At 46.2% G+C, this 21859-nt stretch overlaps 1 protein-coding gene across 1 annotated transcript in view; it reads right to left on the bottom strand.

Annotated features, from left to right (window-relative positions):
• Positions 1 to 5979: 5979 nt before the first annotated feature.
• Positions 5980 to 21859, bottom strand: part of RNH1 (ribonuclease/angiogenin inhibitor 1) — a 47591-nt gene continuing 31711 nt past the window's right edge. Inside the window, exons 7-13 of the mRNA XM_078853439.1 lie at positions 12040 to 12210; positions 10849 to 11019; positions 9915 to 10085; positions 9247 to 9417; positions 7039 to 7174; positions 6476 to 6513; positions 5980 to 6112 (exon numbers count right to left, since the gene is read on the bottom strand). Of these exons, the coding sequence (XP_078709565.1) occupies positions 5980 to 6112; positions 6476 to 6513; positions 7039 to 7174; positions 9247 to 9417; positions 9915 to 10085; positions 10849 to 11019; positions 12040 to 12210 (991 nt within the window). The remainder of the gene's footprint in view (positions 6113 to 6475; positions 6514 to 7038; positions 7175 to 9246; positions 9418 to 9914; positions 10086 to 10848; positions 11020 to 12039; positions 12211 to 21859) is intronic.

The raw sequence follows: 21859 nt of genomic DNA, 5'->3' as shown, positions 1-21859 counted from the left end.
CCTGCGGGTATGTTTACACAGCATTTGGGAGCAAGTCTCCCAGGCCAGATCAACAGACAGGCTAGCAGGGCTCCCACTCGTGCTCTAGAAATACGGTAGCTGTATAGACACAGCTTTGAAGCTGCGGTTCAAGCTCCAAAGCGTAGGAAGCGGGGGTGGGCTGATCTGCTGCAAAATATCCAAGGCCCTGTGAGCCGTCTGAGGCCCAGAGGGCTGAGAATACAGGCTGGCAGCATATCTGGATGATTTTACTTGGTAAAGAGCCAGATTAAGGCAATCCGGAGCCACAGGCCCACCACAACACAGGCCTCCTGGGTCCACTCCTGAGCTGTGGCCCCGCTCCTCATTTGGAGTTGCAGTGGCAGGGAGGCCCATTTCCTCTCCTACAGAGGAACAGGCGGTGGCATGGGCCCCCCGTCTCTCTCCAGGAGCAGCAGGGTCCTCCCCCTTTCCTGGGGACGCAGGGGTGTGCTTGGGTGGGGGGAGTAGGCCCACTGTACTCTTCTGCTGCCACACAGAGTCCTCTTCTGGGCAGTGCCCCCCATATAGCCCTGTTGCCACGGGGAGGTGCTAGGGGTGCTGCCTACCCTCTCACACCCTCCCCAGGTGAGTTCCCAGCCCTGAGAAGGGTTTGGAGAGCAAATCCCAGCTCTCCTGACCTCCCGCCAGCAGCGCCTGGCAGGCTGCCTCCCCCTGCCCTCCCGGTGATGGCTGCCTCCTCCCCAGTGTGAGCACAGAATCCAAGAGGCAGAGAGCCAGGCTGGCTGCTCCAAAGCAGGAGCCCACCAAGGATAGAGCCTCAAGGCAACAGGGTGCAGAGGAGCTGGAACGTGTGGCTGAGCGGAACTGGGACGTGGGGTTGAGGGGAGCTGGGGCGGGGGTTCAGAGGGGCTGAAGCTGAGGGGAGCTGGTGTGGGGGAGTTCAGAGGAACTGGGACATGGGGTTGAGGAGAGCTGGGGTGGAAGTTCAAAGGGGCTGAAGCTGAGGGGAGCTGGGCTGGGGCAGTTCAGGGGAGTTGGGGCAGGAGTTCAGGGGGCTGAAGGGGAGCTTGTCCAGGACAATTGAGGGGATCTGGGGTGAGGGTTCATGGGGCTGAGGAGGGGCTGGGGGGCATGAGGGAAGTTAGGCCAGGGCAATGAAGACGATCTGGGGTGTGGATTCATTGAGCTGAGGGGAGGCTGGGGGGTGTGAGGGAAGTTGGCTAGGGCAATGCAGGGGAGCTGGGGTGAGGGTTCATGGAGCTGAGGAGGGGCTGGGGGGCATGAGAGAAGTTGGCTAGGGCAATGCAGGGGAGCTGGGGTGAGGGTACATGGAGCTGAGGAAGGATGGGTGGGGGGATGAGGGAAGCTGGCCCAGGGCAATTCAGGGGAGCTGGGGCACAAGTGTTCAGGGGGCTGGAGCTGAGGGGAGCTGGTGTAGGGCAGTTTGGGGGACCTGGGGCACAGGGGCTCAGGGGGCTGAAGGGGAGCTGGTCCAGGACAATTGAGGGGATCTGGGGTGAGGGTTCATGGGGCTAAGGATGGGTTGAGGGGGTGAAGGAAGCTGGTCCTGGTCAATACAGGGGAGATGGGGCACAGGGTCGGGGGCAGGGGGGCAGAAAAGCGTTTATATTTCTTTAAGCCATGCTAGCCCCATCCTCCCACAGCAGGTCTTTGCTTTGAACGGGTGTTATCACTTCGTGTATTGCACCAAGTGAGCTCAGGTGTGTCAACAGCTTCTTGTAATTCTCAGGTATTAAGCTGTTATTACAGGAAATACTGTAAGCAACTCTCATGATCTGTTTCGTATTAGCACCAGCGTGCTATTTACTGTTTGTTTTTATTGTACTCAAATTCTTGGAAAAGAACTTCAGCAAAATTCAGCTTTAGTGTAATTTCCTTGAAGTCCATGTCTAAGACAGGCTAGCAAAGCAGCTGGAAAGGTGATACCAGATAGCTTGGGACAGGGTGGTTAACCTGAGTGTTTCCTCTTTCTCCCATAAGCATCTGCATCTGTAAAGGCCGGAAATACTTGAGATGTGGGGAAGACATTTGTATAGCACCATAAACTTACCTTGCACTTCAAACATAGAAAGAACCATGGTCCCTTGCCATAGGAGCTTAAAGTCGAATGCTGGATTCTGCAAATACTTATGCATGAGAGTTACTGTACTCATGTGAGTAACTTTACACACATGCATAAGTGTTAGCAGGCTCTGGGCCTAAATCAGATTAGACAAACACAAAGGAAAACCCAGGATGACCGGTGAGAGGAGGAAACAAGGGCATTCCTGAGGAGATGTGATTTAAAGAACATTTGAATGCAGGAGTGGCCGATCCAGGCACAGGGGCAGTGTGACAGAAGAAACGGAACTGAAAGCAGGTAAAATAAATGAAGGGAAGAGCAATGACCAGGATGAGTAATGAGGATAGAAACAAAGGGTTCATTCGGATCCCATTCTACCCTCCCTGAAGAAAGAGGTGTCATGGAAGCCCTGAAGTCTAGTAAACCAACTGGCATTTTATTAAAGAATTAAAGAAAGCAACCAAATGTCGAATAGAAATGTTAAAATACAGTTAATTACAGAAAAAATTACATTATTAGAGCTTGCAGGGCGGACATAGCTGTCATTCTAAGCAGGGCACTGAATCAACATTTCAGACAGTTATAAAGCTATATGGGCAATTGTACCAGGTATAAGTAAATGTGACCTGATTTACAATTTACAATCAGGCAGCTGATTGAGATTCTAACAACCTTTAAGAATCAGTTAGACTTTCAGGCATTACAGCACAAAGATCTTCAGGAACATCAGCAGAAAGTGGATCATTTCAAGCGATTTGGAGTGCTGGGATGTGTGTAAACCTACCTTCACCGGGAATCTTTCACTCTATAATAGATAAGTGAATGTGCAAATTGTGTGTTTGTGAAGTCTTCCCCTTTGCAGTCCGGCACAAAAGCTGGACACAGCTGCAGTCCTTGTGCTCACAGGAACACAGACACTCTTTCCTTGTACTTGTGGGATGCAAGAGCAAGAAGACACTCTGAAAGGATCACGGAGGAGCTGAGTCCTAAAGGGAAGCTGTAACTCATGCCCAGCACAGCCCAGTGAGTAACTCATGAGCTACAGCTTCCCTTTAGGACTCAGCTCCTCCGCACTCCCTTCAGAACTCCCTTCAAGAGAAACTCTAACCAGTTTTAGCTTAGGAATTGGTGCTATTTGTCAACAAGTTGCTATGTCTGAGAGTCACCACGCAAAGGCAATTTTAAAGCCCTTTGCTGAGCCCATGTTAAAGATGCCAGCCTGAACCAGTGCTGGATGAGCCATTTAGCGCTCTCATTAAAATAGCATGATTTGTGGGTTCTAAATGTATTTTTTTGGGATTTGTATGCTGGCTTGATCAGGGCAGGAAATGGTTTTCCCATCCTGTGAACATTTTTGAAATTTCAAAAATGAAACGGAGACCTCTGAAAATGTTCACAAACAAGAAGAGACAGACAACCCACCCCCAAGTAGCCACTAGCTCAGTGGTTGGGACACTCAGCTGGGCTATGGGCCACCAAGATTCAAGTCCCTACTCTCAATAATTCAGGCAGATTCAGTCTCTCAGATATGTGTCCCGACCACTGGGCCATTGGCTATTGGGGGTGGGGTTGGGTTCTCTCTCTCTCTGGTTTTGACCAGAAATTCCACGCTGGACGTCAGAAGGCTTCCTGACGAAAGTTTAGTTGAAAATGCTACATTATTGTGAAAAGTGTCTTTTTTTGCTGAATAGGCATTTTCTGATGACAAACCTGTTTTGTTGAAAAATTTCCAACCCGCTCTAGTAGAGTGCATTGAAAAGGGCTGTTTTTGAAAGCCTATTCTGCCACCTTTGTCATGATGGATATTAATTTATCCAATAAGTAACCTCCTGTAAGTCAATAGAACTACTCCAGGAGTAAGGTTCTACTCAGCATGAGTAAGGATGACAGAATTAGCCCCTTAATTCTCTTTTTTTTCCCTCCCAGGGCTCATAGACTCATAGAAGATTAGGGTTGGAAGAGATCTCAGGAGGTCATCTAGTCAAAGCCCCTGCTCAGAGCAGGAACAACCCCAACTAAATCATCCTAGCCAGGGCTTTGTCAAGCCGGGCCTTAAAAACCTCTAAGGAAGGAGATTCCACCACCTCCCTAGGTAACCCATTTCAGTGCTTCACCACCCTCCTAGTGAAATAGTGTTTCCTAATACTATATAGGGAGAGTAAAATAGTTGTGCCAACCAAATTTGTTTCTATTTCTCAAGGTCCAAGGAGAGAAATCACTCTGTTAACAAGATAAGAGAACATTGTTACTGGTTAGGGATGTTTTGTTTCTTTGATCCCATTATCTTCTCTAACATTCAAGGGTATTAAGTTAAAATTATTTGTTGTAGCAACATAGGAATTGCCAGACTGGATCAGATCCAATGTCCATCAAATCCAGTATCCTGACTCTGACCGTGGCCAGCACCAGATGCTGCAGAAGAAGGTGTAAGAACCCTGCATTAGGCTGATGTGGGACAATCTACTGGCTGACCCTCATTTAAATCCCATCCTACTCTCTCATCGTTAGAGATCGCTTAAACAAGGGGTTTAATATCGCTGCCCAAAAGAGTTAGCATTAACTGTTACAGCTCCGGATATTCTTCATGGCCACACAATTGTCCAACCCTTTTTTGAATCTTGCTACATTCTTGGCCTCAGCAGTATCATGTGGGGCCAAGTTCCACAGTCTAATCACACAGCATGTGAAAAAGTATTTCCTTTTATCATTGCTGAATTTGCCACCTTTTGGGTGAAATCCTGGAAGTCAGTGGGAGTTTTGCAATTGACTTCAGCTGAACCATGATATCACCCTTTAATTTCATCAAAGGGCCCCTTAGTCCTGTGGTATGAGACAAGGAGAACAGAAGCGCTTGATCCACCGTCTCTGTATCATTCATGATTTAACATACTTTTATTATGTTCCCTCTGATTTGTTTCCTTTCTAACATAAACAATTTCAGTCTTTTCAATCTCTCTTCATAGGAGAGTTTTTCCAGGCCCTTGGTTTTTCTCATCACCTTTCTCTGAACCCCCCCCCCCTCGTTCTGCAATATCCTTTCTGAGGACTCTCCACACAGAATTACAGAGCAGGCCACACTATTGATTTATACAATGACATTAAAATATTATCAGCATTACTCTCCACACCATTTCTTATGCATCCTAACATTTTGTGTGCTGTGTCTGACTGCAGCGGCACATTGAGCAGAGGGCTTCATTGAACTATCTAAAATGATGCCAAGGTTACTTCTTATCATACAAGAAACTCTAATTCCTCCATATGCTTTGACACTGCTGTTTTTCACTTTCTCTACCAGATGGCTCTCTTTTACCGTTGTAAGGTCAGTATGGCAGTTGTACCGAACTCTATTTCCTTTATAGCTTTTCAGCGTATCCTATTGTGCTTTATGGAATTAGAACACTGCTGTTTGTGTCAGTCAATATAAATTGATTTTGTTATTTTATGTTCTTAGTCTTAAATGTTTCATGGGTCAAATAGCATTTTTCAACCGACCACCTATTTCTAAAGTGCCCGTCACCCTGGTGGTTTCATGCCACTGCTGCAAATCACATTCCACTCTGATCCTGGTTCTCAAAGGATTTGTGGGACTGAGCAGGATTTGTGAAAGTCTGAACTGCAGGCAGTGTCCTGTGAATAAAGATGACTGAAATTTCTTGAACTAATTTGTTGTTGTTGAAAAACAGGCATTTTTCTAAGCAGAAAAACGTCTTTCTTTGGCAAAGCTGATCTCCAGTGATGTTATGCTAGGCCTGGAACCTACTTTGTGGGATTTTAATCAGTTTATTCATGTAAAATCTGTTTTCCCCTAAAAGAAAGGGGGTACGTGGTTTGTTTCATCATTTGCCATTTCTAGAAGGAGATGATGACTGATTTTAAGCAAGTGGGAAAGGGTGAAAATTCTGCTGATGTGGTCAGAGATGATCTTCAGGATTGTAGTCTTCATCACCACTATAGTCTTCATCGCCGTTGTAGTCTTCATCGCCATTATAGCCCTCTTCATCACCCTTGTCATCTCCATCTCTCTTAATAGATTCTCCATTCAAGCTAGTGAGGAAGAAGCATGAGGATGTTGTGAATATGTCCTGAGTACCCGAGATCACAGCCCCTGTTCCCACGGCCACGCACACCACTGTGGTCACATACATGTGGTCTGTGGTGCTACTGGAAGTGTGCTTTTGGCCCGAAAGTGATTTTAATCTCTGTGCTCCCCCAAGAGCAAGGTCTGCCATGCGTGTGATGGAACCATGTATATCTCCCCATTTATCTTCTCTTTTAACCCCCCCCCACCCTTCTGGCCAGTGTCTGTCAAGCAGAAAAGACTAGCTGGGATATTCTTTAGAGTCCATCTGTGTAATTCCTTAGTCAGCGGCAGGAGTTCTTATTGACTGATACCAGCCACACTCTCACCATGAGTGCACTGTCTCCTCGGCATTCTCAGACCCTGCCTGCCGGGAGAATGGCAGACTGGGATTAAGAAAACGGAACCCCTTGAATGGAAACAGAGAACATGATCACAAGACTACTGGCCTGGCCCCATTCTCAGACACCCGCACTGGGGACGTGGGATAATTCAAAGCACAAATAAGTGGAAGGGCCTACTCTAGTGGGAGTTAGCGGTGGGATTGATCTGGAGAAAAAGGGCCAGATTCCCTGGCCTGATTCGTTCCCTCTCTGCTACTCTAATGGTGCAAAGGGGACAGAAACTGAAGCTGGGCCCATCTTCCCTGCTGGAGATTTCCCAAGCATATGGGAGTCCATAATAGATCCAGTGTAGCTGGATCCTATACCATGCCCCTGTAGAACCCAACATAGGGGGTGTACTGGGGGCAGGGAGAGTTGGGAAGGAGGGTGAAACCAAAACCCAGAAACACCTGTTAGTCATTTCTTATGACTTCTTTCTTTCTGACTATGTCAGGGAAGCCAGGGGTCACTTACAGCAGTGGATGCAGCTTACATCTTGCGCTTCTCACTGCATCATGCAGCCGTTTCATTCCTGAATCTCCCAGCACATCTTGATTGATATTCAGCTCTGTCAGTGACTGGTTTGTTGTTATGACAACAGAGAGATCTTCCCAACAAGCAGGGGTCAGACCACACCCGGTCAGCCTGCAAGAGACAGGGACATGCCAACACAGGCATACCATGCCTGGTGTACCCCCACATTTGAAGCCAAATTCATCCCTGAAGTAGCTCAGAGTTCTACCAGGGATCAATTGTCCAATGCATTCATAGCTTCATAGATTTTCAGGCCAGAAAGAGCCATTATGATCATCCAGAGGCAGACTTGCAAAGGTACAAATGGTCGGTAGGTGCCAAACTCCCACTGGTTTTCAATGAGGCTTAGGCACGTAATTACCATTTGTGCCTTTGAAAATTTCCCTTCTAGTCTGACCTCCTGCATAAGGCCGGCCACAGAATTTCACTCGCATCTCGGTTGTGATCCCTGCATTTAGGCCAATAACATGAGGATGAGCCAGAACATATCATTTAGGATGACATGTTATCTTGATTTAAAGGCTCCAAGAGTTGGAGAATCCAGCACATCCCTGAGCAGTCTGTTCCAGTGGTTAATTACCCGCATAGTTAAAAAGTTGTGTTCCTCAGGAGATTATTTTATGTCATAATTCAGTGAGAAACATCAGTGATTTCACAAAAACAATGAGGGGACCTCCTTGTTGTTTTTGCTGATACAGACGAACACGGCCACCCCTCTGAAACCTGTCACCACGCAAGGCAGTGATTTGACAGTGTGTGGTGCACGTACTTCCCACCATGTGGATTTCGCTCTGCGAGCACTTGCTGACTGTTCTACTAATTTATTTCGGTGTTATCTGAAGGGGAAAAGAGTTGGCCAAATTCATTCCTGGCCTTATTCCACTGAAGTAAACTGGAGATAAATCAGGGATTCATTTGCCCCCAGGATTCTGACTATATTAGGTAAAGCTGCTGCCAGCTGAGAGTAGGTATGAAAACCTGACAATTGTCTTTCTACCCTGCTGGGGTTCAGCAGGATGCTCCCCAATTTAAGGTTGGCAATTTTTTTGGGAACATTGCTAGTGCAATGTAGTCCATTTGAAGCTCTTGATGGTTCTGCACAAATCTATATCTTGGCAAGCTGCTGGCCCAATAGGCTCACACTGAAAGGGTCACCTCGTAATCACTGCATAAGAAAGAGATGGAACCAAAAGCACAAGACAAAGACAGGGTCAGCAGAAAAAACCCAGCAGCCGCTGGAGAGAGGGAGATGCAAGGAACAACAAGAGTGATTGTTACAATCTCACAATGCCAGTGTGACTCTAATAGGTGCATACTGGCATCCGGTTTTGCACATCAGCTGAGGTTTCATTATAGTGCCACGTGGTGGCTTTTGGGCTGTCACTCCTGTTTTTGCTGGAAAGTTGTCCATACAACCTGCCATCCCAGTGGGTAATATTTAATGATTTAGCTGGCAGGCTCCTCATGGGCACCAAGTTTTTGAATGGACCTGGATGGGTTTAGAGGCTGAACTACGTTGACCGGATGTTCCAATTTTATAGGGACAGTCCCAATATTTGGGGTCTTATCATATATTGGCACCTATTACCCTCCACCCCATCCCAATTTTTTACATTTGCTATCTGGTCACCCTCGGCTGAACATCATTCTCATCCCAGGGCAGAGGCAGTTCTGCTATCGGGGCACCTGTGTCACTTCCTTGCTCAGAAGGAGAGACAATAAAACCAGGTGTGGACTCATCCCTATTCTCTGCACCATACCCAGATGTTAATTTAACTGACTGGACCCTGCCTAAAATTCTGACCAAGGGCTGGCACAGAACTGTACCTGTTCTGTGGTCAAACAGAGCATTTCACTCTCCAGAGCGGCCAGTTTGGCACATTTGATGACCACTAAATGCACCCCTACCCCTTAAAAAGAAAACAGAGACTGTCTACAAGCCTTCAGTGGGGCAATCTGTGACAAGCTGATCCTGGTATGGATGGGGAATGGATGGGACTGTCTGGCGACTCACATTGCTAAACGTAGAAAGATCCCACTTCTGCCAGAGATCAAGGAATAGCAGCAATTGCTGGAGATGTTTAAGCAGCCACACTGTGTTGCCAGAGAAAAACATGCCCAGATTAGCCAGAAAGAGCAGAGCCAAGACCAGCCAATCACAAAGGAAGCCTCTGGTATCTTACCTTAGTTTCTGTAGTTTGCAGTCTGGCTGTCTCAGCCCATCACACAGAAGCTTCATTCCTGCATCTCCCAGTTTATTATAGCACATGTCCAGCTCTCTCAGGGACTGGCTTTTACTGAGAACGGCAGAGAGAGCCCTACAACAAGCTCCTGTGAAATAGCAGTTGGACAGCCTGCAGGGGAGACGGGCAGAGAGGGCAGCGATCAGGCCTCGTGAGTCTCCCAGCTTGCCCTGGGGATTCCCATTTCCTGGCACCCTCTGCTGGCCTCCTAAGCAGCTGCTTCAGTTCTCTGCTCTGAGCAGCATCTCTGTGGGTAGAGTCCTGGAGGAGTCCAACCCGAGAGGCATTTCCTACCGTGGCAGCCCCGTCCAGCCTACAGACACAGAGGTCTGCATAAAGGAAAGCCCTCTGGTCTCAATGGGCTCAACCCTGCAACGCTTTCACATGGGAATCTGTGCTGAAGGATCCAGCCCTTACTCTCTTTATTTGAGATGCTGTAGATAAATCCTTCCGCACCAAATATTCTCTCTCCTGGTACTTCATATTGCTATTGCCCCCAGTCTCATTGGCACTGCACCTCCACCGCCCAGCGGGGGAAACTTACACACATGCCTCTGAAATGAGCAAAGACTAATCAGAAGCTTTTGAGGAAGCCCGGGACCACTCACACGAGTTTCTGTATTTTACAGTTCTCTCGTTTCAGTCCGGCGCACAGATGTTTCACTCCAGAATCCCTCAGCTCATTATTTCTCAGGTCCAGCTCCGTCAGGGTCTGGTTGGTCCCGAGAACAGAGGCAAGGTCATCGCAACAAGCAGCTGTGAGAAGGCAACACTCCAGCCTGCGGGAGAGAGACAGAAAAGTAACAACCTGTTTCTGCACCACTCACTGCACTGAGGGGGCCGGTTTCAGAGGCGATGTGCAAGGTGGTGAAAATTAGATTCCCTAGGTCAGATTCAGTGCCCAGTAAAGTGAAAGTGACTCTTTCCATTGGTTTCAGTGGGCATTGGAGCAGGCCTTCTGGGCTCAGTTCTGCTCCCCTTTACACAAGTGTCACTCCCCTTCATTTCAAGTGTACCCGTATAGCTGACAGCATAGGCTCCGACTCAGCGCCCACCAGCCACAACTGATAGGTTGTGGTGCCGATCAGCTGTTTGGAGGCTGGGGAAGGCATTTGGGGGAGGGCGGAGAGCAGTGAGCGGCAGGGGCCTTGGGGGAGAGGTTGGGGGGGGCGGGAAGAGGCAGAGTGAGGGCGGGGCCTCAGGGAGGGGGCGGGAAAAGGAAGATTGAGGGCGGGGCCTTGCGGAAGGGGTGGAGTGGGGGCAGGGCCTCAGGCTGGAGAGGGGATGGAGCATCCCCGGGGAAAAATAAAAGTCAGCGCGTATGGCTGAGAGGACGGGTGATCTTAGAGAGGGTTGAAAGGATTTAAGAGTATAATATTTGGCTATAGATTTCCAAATACTGCCTGACTAGCAGGAGCCCTACATCTGAACATGAGGCTGTTTGCCCATGCCTAGATCATTGCCACAGATCATTGGTGAAAAGAGACAAGGAAATACAGTATGAAGAAAATGCTCATCTAGACCAGTAAAGTGGTTACTCACTTTATTTTCTGTAGTTTACAGTTTGGATGCTTCAGTGCTTTGTACAGCAACTTCACGCCTAAATCTCCCCATTTACTATAGCCCAGGTCCAGCTCTGTCAGGCTCTGGTTTTTAGTGAGCACAGAGGCGAGGTCACCCAAGGAAGTAGCGGTGAGACTGCGACCCCTCAGCCTGCAGGAGACAAAGGGATTCGGAACACACGATGGCTCTTCATTTGAACACAGCCACTTGTGTCCCTCTCACATCTGGGCTCCTAGGAAGCCAAGCTAGGCAGCGCGACACCTGCAGCAAAGGTGTGAGTTGAAAGCCAACAGGTCTGAGGGGCATCCTGGCTGTTCCAACGTTAAGGAAACCACAATAGCTCTAGGAGTGCTGGGCTGGACACTGCTACATTCTCTGAAAGGTGCCATGCGAGTAGCCTCTTGAATTAGCCTTGGTCCTATAACTGGTGCAGAAGACGAATAGGGCTATGGCCCCAGCCCCAACCCACCATGCCCATTAGAGGACTCCAGTAGCAAAAGTGACATCATGGCTCTTTTCCTTCTCTCTTCCATTGTGTTCTGGGCATGTTGGAACTGGGGCTGTGTGCCCCTTGGGCAAGGGCGTATCAATGGAAGAATCCTTGGTTGGTGCCCTTTTCCCCACTTCCACTTTGTACCCCTAGCCAGCAGCCACAGTCTGGCCCATAACATGCTAGCAATTATTAATCATTGCAATTGATTGTGACCGAGTCAAAATCCCACCGGGGCTTTATCTCCCTACATCAGGGCTTGGTAATGTTAAACTTCCACTTTCAAAAGGCGACCAAAGTGTTTGGGACTGGCAAGAGTCCATTTGCCGCCTCCTTCCAGCTCAGAGATCACAGACTTGTGTTTAAACTTTCCTGAGAACGTCTCTCCTCTGGCCTGAGAGTGCCGCATGGCCATTTTCAGACCACAAGGAGGTTTTCATGAACCTTACTTGGGAATGGAAACCTGGCCTTCTGCTGGAAGGCTGCATGCAACCTTCACCATAGTGTAACTAGCCGCAGCTCCATAATCCTGGGGCTGAAATCTTCTGAACCGGGTTTCAGGGCTGAGCAGAGGGCTAACGCTGATTCTGAACTGAAGTGAAGAGTTCCTTGTGGATTTAGGTTTCAGTTAGAATGCCATGAATATAACACAGTTATAAAGAAAATCCATGGTTACTTACCCCAGTTTCTGAACATTGCAGTTTTGATGTTTCAGTCCCTTACAGAGCAATTTAATCCCTGTTTCCCCCAGTTTGTTACCGCTCAGGTCCAGCTCTTTCAGAGACTGGTTTGTCTTGAGAGCAGAGGCGAGATCCTCACAACAAGCAGAGGTGAGGCGGCAGCACCCTAAACTGCAAGAGACAGACGTGGTTACTGCTTGTTTTCACCCAGGTGGCCACCTCCACTTTATTCATGTCTGTGTATTCCTGTAAAGAGATGTAGAGCTTGATCCAACACCTAAAAACTCCTACCATCTTCCCTGGCTTTGGGTCAGGACCTTAGCCAGCTGTATTGTTCTTAAACAAAAGTGATCGCTAGCCATCCTATGGCATGTGTCAAACACCCTGCTGATGTGACATTGACATGGCAGAAGTGTTCCTAGGCAATTTACAGACAGGGGTGAGGGCATGTTCAAGTTTACCAGTACTGAACAAGAGAACAATCTCAAGGCCCGCTCCTGGAAACACCTAGGTACATGCTTAATTTTAAGTACATGAGTACTCCCATTAAATTCACATTTAAAACAATAATAGGAAAATTGAAGAACTTCATGTGACGTGGAAGGAATTTCTCTCTTCTACAAAAGGAAGAGACAGTGTGCAAATGGAAGGCTCATGGGAAGGTGGAATGATTTAGCAGGCTAGAATTTTATGTTTGTAACATGTTTCCTTGCTTTCCCGTGATAATTTGGGGTGTTCTGCAAGCACATTTTTCTATAATTGATTTAAAATAATTAAAGCCATTTTAAAACAAACAATCACTATGCCAATGTAATAGTGAGACTGAGATTGTAACAGAAGTCAGGACATTCAGAGTTATGGTTAACTTGTCCCCTGGTGCATGCTTTCTGCTCTCCCCCTTGGCATGCATTCACTATAACGGGGTCTTTCATTATAGAGAAGATGCTTCATAATATTCTGTGTTTAATTAGCAATCCCCAGAGCTGAACTGTAACTGGCTTGTGTTTAATAAAGACTCAGCTGTGAAAAGCTAAGCAGGATCTGGGTAAGTAAACAGGTGAAAGGGAAGACTCTTTAGGGTAGATTTTTCAAAAGAATCTATGTGACATTAGAGAGACAAGTTAGATGAGGTAATTTCTTTTATTGGACCAACTTCTGTGGCTGACGGAGCCAAACTTTCAGAGCTCTTCTTCAGGGCTGGGAGATGTACTAAGAGTGTCACAGCTAAATACAAGATCAAACAGATAGTTTAGCATAAGTAGTTAGCATATATTCTAATCTGAGGGATCATTCAAGGGGAAGTGGCCCCTGCAGTCAAAGGACAAACAGGGGGGTTAGTGGGTTGCAGATTGTAATAAGCCATAACTCCAGTGTCTTTATTAAGACCATGATTTTTAGTGTCTAGCAAAGTTATGAATTCAAACTCCCAGGCTCATCTTTTGAAGGCCTTGGGCAGGTTTCCTTTGCAGGTGAGGACTGATAGGGGTCAGATGTGGAGTGATCACTTTGTGAAAAGTGTCACCCACAGGTGAAAGAGTGTTTTTGTCTTTGATCATTTTCCTGTGGGAAAAATGTGGGAATGTGGAAATTTTCCTGTGGGAGTTAATTTGAGAGTGTAGTGATTGTCTTGAGGCCATTGACACTCACTGAAATCCCTTAGGTACTCTACATTTGAAAATTCTTCCTCATGTCAAATGTTTGAGGTGTTTAAAAACCAATCACTGTTGGGTCTTCTTGGTTTGTTAGTAGCATTCTTGGTCAAAATTCTCCTCTGAGATTCTTGCATAGGCTTGCGTTGACTTCAGTGGGAGTTGCTTCCACGTTGACCCATGAATTTTTTCCTCTGGAAGCAAAGCTTCCCATTCAGCTGTGGAGCCCCATGCTAAGTGGGCATTTTCAGGAGCACATCCAGTGTGTCATAGACCTGGACATCTATAAAAACCATTATTCCCGTCAACCAGCTCTTTTTCCGTAGAACATAAATAAACTGCTCTTATTGAATATGGGTGAGGGGAAGTGAAAAAAGAAATCAGGTCTGTTGCACCGGTAAAACATATAGGATATACTTAATAACAGAAATACATTTCAAAATAATGTTCTTATCCAGATACAGTGCACAAAATGGCAATAATAAATAATAATGATAGATAAATATGTCTAGCTCAAGTAACCTCCGAATTCCTGGGTCTTTATCAGTAACACATCATGAAGTGGGCTGGTTCCATGTGAATTAGCAGTCACTCTGCTGCTCAGACACTAAACCACAGTGATACATAGCTGCACATTGCTGCTAAACCCCTGAGAGAACAGCAGCAATGATAGGCTCCTTGAAGAGCAAGCACTTACGATATTTTCTTTAGCTTACAGCCTGGATCCTTCAGTGCTTGACACAAAAGGTGAGGTGGGGAATATTTTGGCTCCTTCTCCTCCAACTCCCTGGAAAGAGAGAACAGAAACGTTCCATTTTGGGTGCTGGAAAAAAAATTCCCTCTCATTTCAAGAGGTTGGCTCAGTAGTTTTTATTCTGGAGCAGACAATTCAATAATTTTTGTAAAAAATAATCCTTTTAAACATTATCGGATGTGACTACCCCTTTATTCTGATGCCAGATTAGTAAATGGGGGATTTCTGGCATCAGAAATGTGTATTTTGAAAAGTGTAAGTGAGGTGGGCTTACTTGACAGGCTAGAGAATTGAAGGTGTCTGTTTTTGGCCAGGACAAAGATCCTGAACAAAAGCCCGTTAATGTTTATGGAAAGACTCTCATGTTGACTTGAATAGCACTGGGTCAAGATTGTGGCAATGTAAGCAGTGGCAATATCTCATCAATACAATGTATTGAGTAAGGACCTCTGGATTTAGGCCTATGAAAATATGGCATTATACTGGAATGGTTGACAGGTCCACCTGCACTCTGACAAGAGCAGGTGCTATTGTAACTACACACACTGGACATTCATCTCAATAAACTGACACACTCACCAAGGAACAAACTTTTGTAGCACTGACTCTTTTCTTTCCTCCTGCTCTTCCAGTCCAAACGTACAACCGTTCAGAGAGAGCGACTGCTCGTTACGACAATTCTTTATGCAAAATGAAAGAACCATGTGGTCGATTTTTGTAAAGTGAATATTGCTCAGACCAATTTCTTGGAAACAATCCATTGCACTTTTGACAAACTCTTCTTCCTGAATCTCGCATAAACAGTGAAGCAACTCAAGCTGGAATTGCTTTTCCTCGAGGGATCTGAAGGTCAGACCGCAGCTTCTTTTTGCTACAGATCCAAACCACTTCAATAAATTCTGTTTAATTTCAGGTGAAATTTTACAGCCAAAGATTTTCTCTGTGTGATTCATTCTCACTTTGTTTAAGAGACCAAAAAGGAAACGTACCATTAAGGTAAAAGAATTGTCTCTAGATTTTCCATAATTTTTCAAAATTTCATTCACATCTTTTTTCAGAGTCACTGATTCACACCCTTTTTCTTTATCTTCCACCAGGACATAGAACAAAGCTGCAAAGAACTCTTGGAAACTTAAGTGAATGAAGCTGTAGACACTTTCAAAGCCGATATCTTTTTGGAAAATATTCTTAGTAAGAAAGAGTGACTGAATGTCAGATCCATGCAAACCATGCTTCCTCGCATCATCTTCTTCAAAGAGTATTTTATTGTTCAAGATCCCATCTGCTGCTAGAGAGCATAGCTTCTTCAAGTCAGTGTGTACAGATTCCTTTGAATTGGAATGGTTCTCTAATAAACTGGACAGAAAGAGCATGTATACCGAGGTGGTTGTTTTTGAGCTTTTGGCTAGATCTTCTCCGCTCTCCATCTGTTGTTTCATCACTGTGCACAGGATCCAGCACACGATGGGAGCAAAGCACATGGTGAAGAGCATTTCATTCTCTTTTATAAAATCTAGAGCTTGTTTTGCTTGTATGGCATTTGCAAAGAACTTGCGGAAATACTCCTTCCTGTCATCTTCAGAGAATCCCAGGATTGTTGCAATATGGGGAAACTTCAGACACTGCCGGAGTTTATCCAGAGCGGTTGGTCTCGTAGTGATTATTAAGTAGGATTTTGGAAGAATTGTTTTACTTAATAAACTGCTCAGTATGATTTCAACTGGCTTTGTCTGAAAGGGATCAGTGCACAGACTACTTTCTTGCTGATCAAAGGAAAATTTAAGTACATCAAAACCATCAATTATGAACAAAAGCTTCTCTGGATTCATCAAAATATCTTTGATGGGTGCATTTCTGTCAGGACAATTGTTTAAAATCAGATCTGCGACACTTCGACGCTCAGAAATACAGTTCATTTCCCTGCTATTGATGTAGAAGATGTAATCAAACTTGCCAGGATAGAGTTTTCCAAATGCCCAGTCTACCATGAGCTTCTTGGCTAACATTGTTTTTCCAATCCCAGCAGCTCCCTGCAGCACAATGGTTCTCAGTGGTGTTTGCCTGTTTCCACTAGCATCAAATAAAGTCTCCAGTTTAGTAGAACTAGCTCGCTTTGCCATGATTTCTGCATGCTCTTTCCCTTTGGCTCTTATTTCATGCTTTCTCTCCTTCTGGTCACGATGTTCCTTTACAATCAGCAGCTTTGTGTATCTTGTGTTTAGTTCCACACACTCTCCAACTTGATTGTTCCTCTCTTCTATTAATTGGTATTTTTCTCGTATATGTTCCTTATACTTTGGTCTGTAATCTAATTCAATGATATGGACCATCAGAATCCGTGAATGCAGAAATTCAGGAAAAAAAAAGACAGATTATTAATGAGTTTCATGGTAGTGCTATTTAGATGCATATGAATCCCAGATTCTAATTAATAAGGGGAATAACAGATCATATTGCTGGGGGGTGGGGGGAAATTTCAGATGATGGGAAAATAGATATTTTGAAATTAAAATTTAAAAATTAAATTCAGCTGAACATTGACTATACTAGTGAAATGTTTCCAGAGATAGAGGTTCTTCTATATGGAGAGATGCGGGGAGTAGAAGGGAAAATATCTACATGCAATTTAATAGATGATGTTTAAAAGTAGAATGACTCCTTCTATTTCAATGGGTTTTGGATCATCCCCCAACTCAGTTACTCATGAATTTGAGAATTTGGAAAACACACTGGGCCACATTCTGGTCTCTGTAACACCAGACTAAATCAGAGCAATAACTTAATTACAATTAGTCTAGATTTACACTGGTGTACCTGAGATCAGATTCTGTCCCCAAATGACGATTATTTTGTCTAGTGATACACTGAACACTTGATAGATGCACTGTAATGTCTGCAACGCTGCTAATAACTGGGTACAATTTTCAACATGTATGACCCATACGTTACCTTGTGTCATTTTCAAACTCAGAGTTGCAACAGATAGAGATCGAGTAGATTGAGGCTGAACCAAAACTGAAAGAGAAATAACATGGGGTTAATATGAGTCTCAGAGAAATGAGATGGGCATGAGCCACATATCAATGGATCTCCACTTCTTTTGTAGGAAAGATACTTATAGAGCAAAGACTCAATCCTCTTGTTCTCATTAAATATCAAGGGTGCTCACAGGAATAGGGGAAGTACATTCTAAAGAAACTTCATTACACTTTGGCCAGTTGCAGTGTGCGCCAGAAAGTGATGAATCCTGTGATGGGACATCTTCCCCACACTGGCCCTGATGGGGTTAAAACCCAGCCTACAGGGCTGCAAAGAAACAGCCAATTAGGGTGGTGGCTCGACCAGCCAAAAAGGAAACTGCAGTCCAGAACAAGGAGTCTGCTGTAGGAAGCCCAAAGGAGGGGACTGGTTTCCTAGAGGGCTGCAGAGACTAGCACTGTGAACAGGGCTGCTAGGGCTTGCAGGCCCAAAGCCCTGAGAAGAGGGTGAAGGAGCCAAAGGCAGGAGCTGAAGGTGCTGGGGCTGCGGGGAAGTGGCCCAGGGAATTGAGACAGACTAGTATAGAAAGAAAGGAGGGGCAGCGGGAAGCTGTTGTTTAGAGGGTCCCTGGGCTGGGACCCAGAGTAGTGGGCGTGGCTGGGTCTCCCCTTCCCACTCGCTGCTGAAGAAGCAGCCCGGCTAGGGACTGCCAAGCCGCTGCGAGGAGCAGCTAGACTGTTGCAGAAGGAGTCCCCGCGGAAGGGGGGAACCCGGACTGTGACATGGCTGGAGGACTGTGCCACGAAGCAGAGGCAGTGAGACTGGACCTGCAGTGGGTCTGCAGGCGGAGACGAGGACGGGAGAGCCACCACCACCGGAGGCCACGCCTGCTGACCAGCGCTAATTCCTGAAACGGCCAGCGGGAGGCGCCAGTGTGGTGAGAGACCCTGTGACAAATCCTTAAAATATGAGTCCAAAGCAACAGAATAATACTTCAGGTGGTGTGGAAGGGGAAAGTGCATCGTTTTCAAACTAGTGTATCTCATAAAAATGGCAAAATCAATTTTATGCAAATTGTCCTTATTTTCTCAATGGGCTGAGATCATCTTGGACACCTTAGAATCATAGAATATCAGGGTTGGAAGGGACCTCAGGAAGTCATCTAGTCCAACCCCCTGCTCAAAGCAGGACCAATCCCCATTTTTGCCCTATATCCCTAAATGGCCCCCTCAAGGATTGAACTCACAGCCCTGAGTTTAGCAGGCCAAAGCTCAAACCACTGAGCAATCCTTCCCCCCTTGGCTGAGAAGGTTACAAAGCATGTGGGTGGGCGAGGCAGAGGGCCTAGAAAATGGGGGATAAGAATGGAAGGGGGAAAACATCGGTAACCGTAGCACTCAGCAGCTTTGGTCTATATAGTGAGGTCCAGCAACTCTGAGCCACCGAGCCACCCACAGGCAGTGGTGTCAGGCTGCTGGAAATCGGAGCCGTCCCTGGGGCTGTTAAAATTCACGCCAAGGGCCTGGATTCTAGAGAGGCCCCAAATCCAGGTGGTGCACGTGTGGCTTAAAGCTACCCTTGTTCTCCACTCCTGGTGGTTAGGGACTATTTAGAAAAGCTGGACGTGCACAAATCCATGGGGCCGGACGAGTTGCATCCGAGAGTGCTGAAGGAATTGGCGGCTGTGATTGCAGAGCCATTGGCCATTATCTTTGAAAACTCGTGGCGAACCGGGGAAGTCCCGGATGACTGGAAAAAGGCTAATGTAGTGCCAATCTTTAAAAAAGGGAAGAAGGAGGATCCTGGGAACTACAGGCCAGTCAGCCTCACCTCAGTCCCTGGAAAAATCATGGAGCAGGTCCTCAAAGAATCAATCCTGAAGCACTTGCATGAGAGGAAAGTGATCAGGAACAGCCACCATGGATTCACCAAGGGAAGGTCATGCCTGACTAATCTAATCGCCTTTTATGATGAGATTACTGGTTCTGTGGATGAAGGGAAAGCAGTGGATGTATTGTTTCTTGACTTTAGCAAAGCTTTTGACACGGTCTCCCATAGTATTCTTGTCAGCAAGTTAAGGAAGTATGGGCTGGATGAATACACTATAAGGTGGGTAGAAAGCTGGCTAGATTGTCGGGCTCAACGGGTAGTGATCAATGACTCCATGTCTAGTTGGCAGCCGGTATCAAGTGGAGTGCCCCAAGGGTCGGTCCTGGGGCCGGTTTTATTCAATATCTTCATAAATGATCTGGAGGATGGTGTGGATTGCACTCTCAGCAAATTTGCGGATGATACTAAACTGGGAGGAGTGGTAGATACGCTGGAGGGGAGGGATAGGATACAGAAGGACCTAGACAAATTGAAAGATTGGGCCAAAAGGAATCTGATGAGGTTCAATAAGGATAAGTGCAGGGTCCTGCACTTAGGACGGAAGAACCCAATGCACCGCTACAGACTAGGGACCGAATGGCTAGGCAGCAGTTCTGCGGAAAAGGACCTAGGGGTGACAGTGGACGAGAAGCTGGATATGAGTCAGCAGTGTGCCCTTGTTGCCAAGAAGGCCAATGGCATTTTGGGATGTATAAGTAGGGGCATAGCGAGCAGATCGAGGGACGTGATCGTTCCCCTCTATTCGACATTGGTGAGGCCTCATCTGGAGTACTGTGTCCAGTTTTGGGCCCCACACTTCAAGAAGGATGTGGATAAATTGGAGAGAGTCCAGCGAAGGGCAACAAAAATGATTAGGGGACTGGAACACATGAGTTATGAGGAGAGGCTGAGGGAGCTGGGATTGTTTAGCCTGCAGAAGAGAAGAATGAGGGGGGATTTGATAGCTGCTTTCAACTACCTGAAAGGGGGTTCCAAAGAGGATGGCTCTAGACTGTTCTCAATGGTAGCAGATGACAGAACGAGGAGTAATGGTCTCAAGTTGCAGTGGGGGAGGTTTAGATTGGATATTAGGAAAAACTTTTTCACTAAGAGGGTGGTGAAACACTGGAATGCGTTACCTAGGGAGGTGGTAGAATCTCCTTCCTTAGAGGTTTTTAAGGTCAGGCTTGACAAAGCCCTGGCTGGGATGATTTAACTGGGAATTGGTCCTGCTTCAAGCAGGGGGTTGGACTAGATGACCTTCTGGGGTCCCTTCCAACCCTGATATTCTATGATTCTATGATTCCTGAGCTGTGTGTTCCATGCTGTGTTTCCTGAGAGCACAGAATCTACCCTGTGGACTCAGTGGGAGCAGGATCAAACTCTGTGTCATGTGCAGATCTGTTTAGTGCCTATGTGATGGGCTGTGCTTTCTCCCACATAAAAATAAAATGTGGGATGTGACCATGCAACCTGGAAGCGCAATAGGAGCAGAATCAGGCTCTTACAATAGCATTCTGCTTCTCGCAGGTCTCTCTCTTTCTCAGTTACCCGTATGGTGTCTGTCTATATTTTACATAACTACTTACGTAGAAATGTATGATACACTAACTACAGCTGATTCATGGCCTAAGAAATGCAGTGCTCATCTAGAGAACATGCAATAAGAGCTACTAATAAAAAAGAGGCACAATTGTTTCACAGTCATTCTAGAAAAATATTATGGACCAAATTTTCAAAGAGCAGCATCCCTTTTACTGGTGCAAATTGACGTATAGGTGCAAATCTGGGGACTCCCAGTGGGTACAAAGGAAGTTGTTAGAAGTGCAATGCTCTGATTTAGACCTGCAGTTATGGGGCCGCCCTTTTTGCAGGTGCAAAAAAGGAGGCTGGAGTTTTGCAAGTTCACCCCATATGTGTCTCTGCCTTGACTGGTGACTCCCACCGGTTTCCTCAGGGTTTTGGAATCCATTAGGTGGCTTTAGCTTGCTGCTGCTGCTCCTGGAGCTGCAGTGGGGAATATTAATGAAGAAGGACTCACAGGGGCAGCAGCCGCGTTAGATTTTTTTTGTACCTGTCTCTTTTTCCTCTTGGAGTTTCATGGCAGAGTTTTTCAGACCTATCTTGGTGAAGATTTCGATCGCTACGTTCGCTGCACTGTCTTCGCCATAGAACTCTATCAGGAGACTGGCCACGTCCATTTCGTCAGCATTCTCCAGCTTGCCCCGGGGGATTTTACGTTTCGCTCCCTCATAGCGAAAATCAGATAATTTGTGCCTAAATTTTTTAAAATCTTTCTTTTCGAGATCCTCCAGTTCCTGCACGAGGATGTCAGTCAGGGTCTTGTCTCCACTCATCGTGTGCTATTAGGAATGGTCTGAAACTGAATCAAGAACATTAGAAGATTAAAGCTGAACTCCCTCAGACTTTTAAAACCAAGAGACATCAGAAAGTTGCAGTCACTGCACAAAACAAACACCTTCCCATGGAACCAAAGGAAGTGGCTTAGCAGATATTATCATCTGCACTGTGGGTTACTAGAGATTTCTTGTAACACTTATTTTCCTAC

Source organism: Lepidochelys kempii, chromosome 6 (assembly GCF_965140285.1).
Source record: "Lepidochelys kempii isolate rLepKem1 chromosome 6, rLepKem1.hap1, whole genome shotgun sequence".
NCBI lineage: Eukaryota > Metazoa > Chordata > Testudines > Cheloniidae > Lepidochelys > Lepidochelys kempii.
Note: the sequence above shows the minus strand (reverse complement) of the source record. Positions and strands in the feature narration are given on the sequence as shown.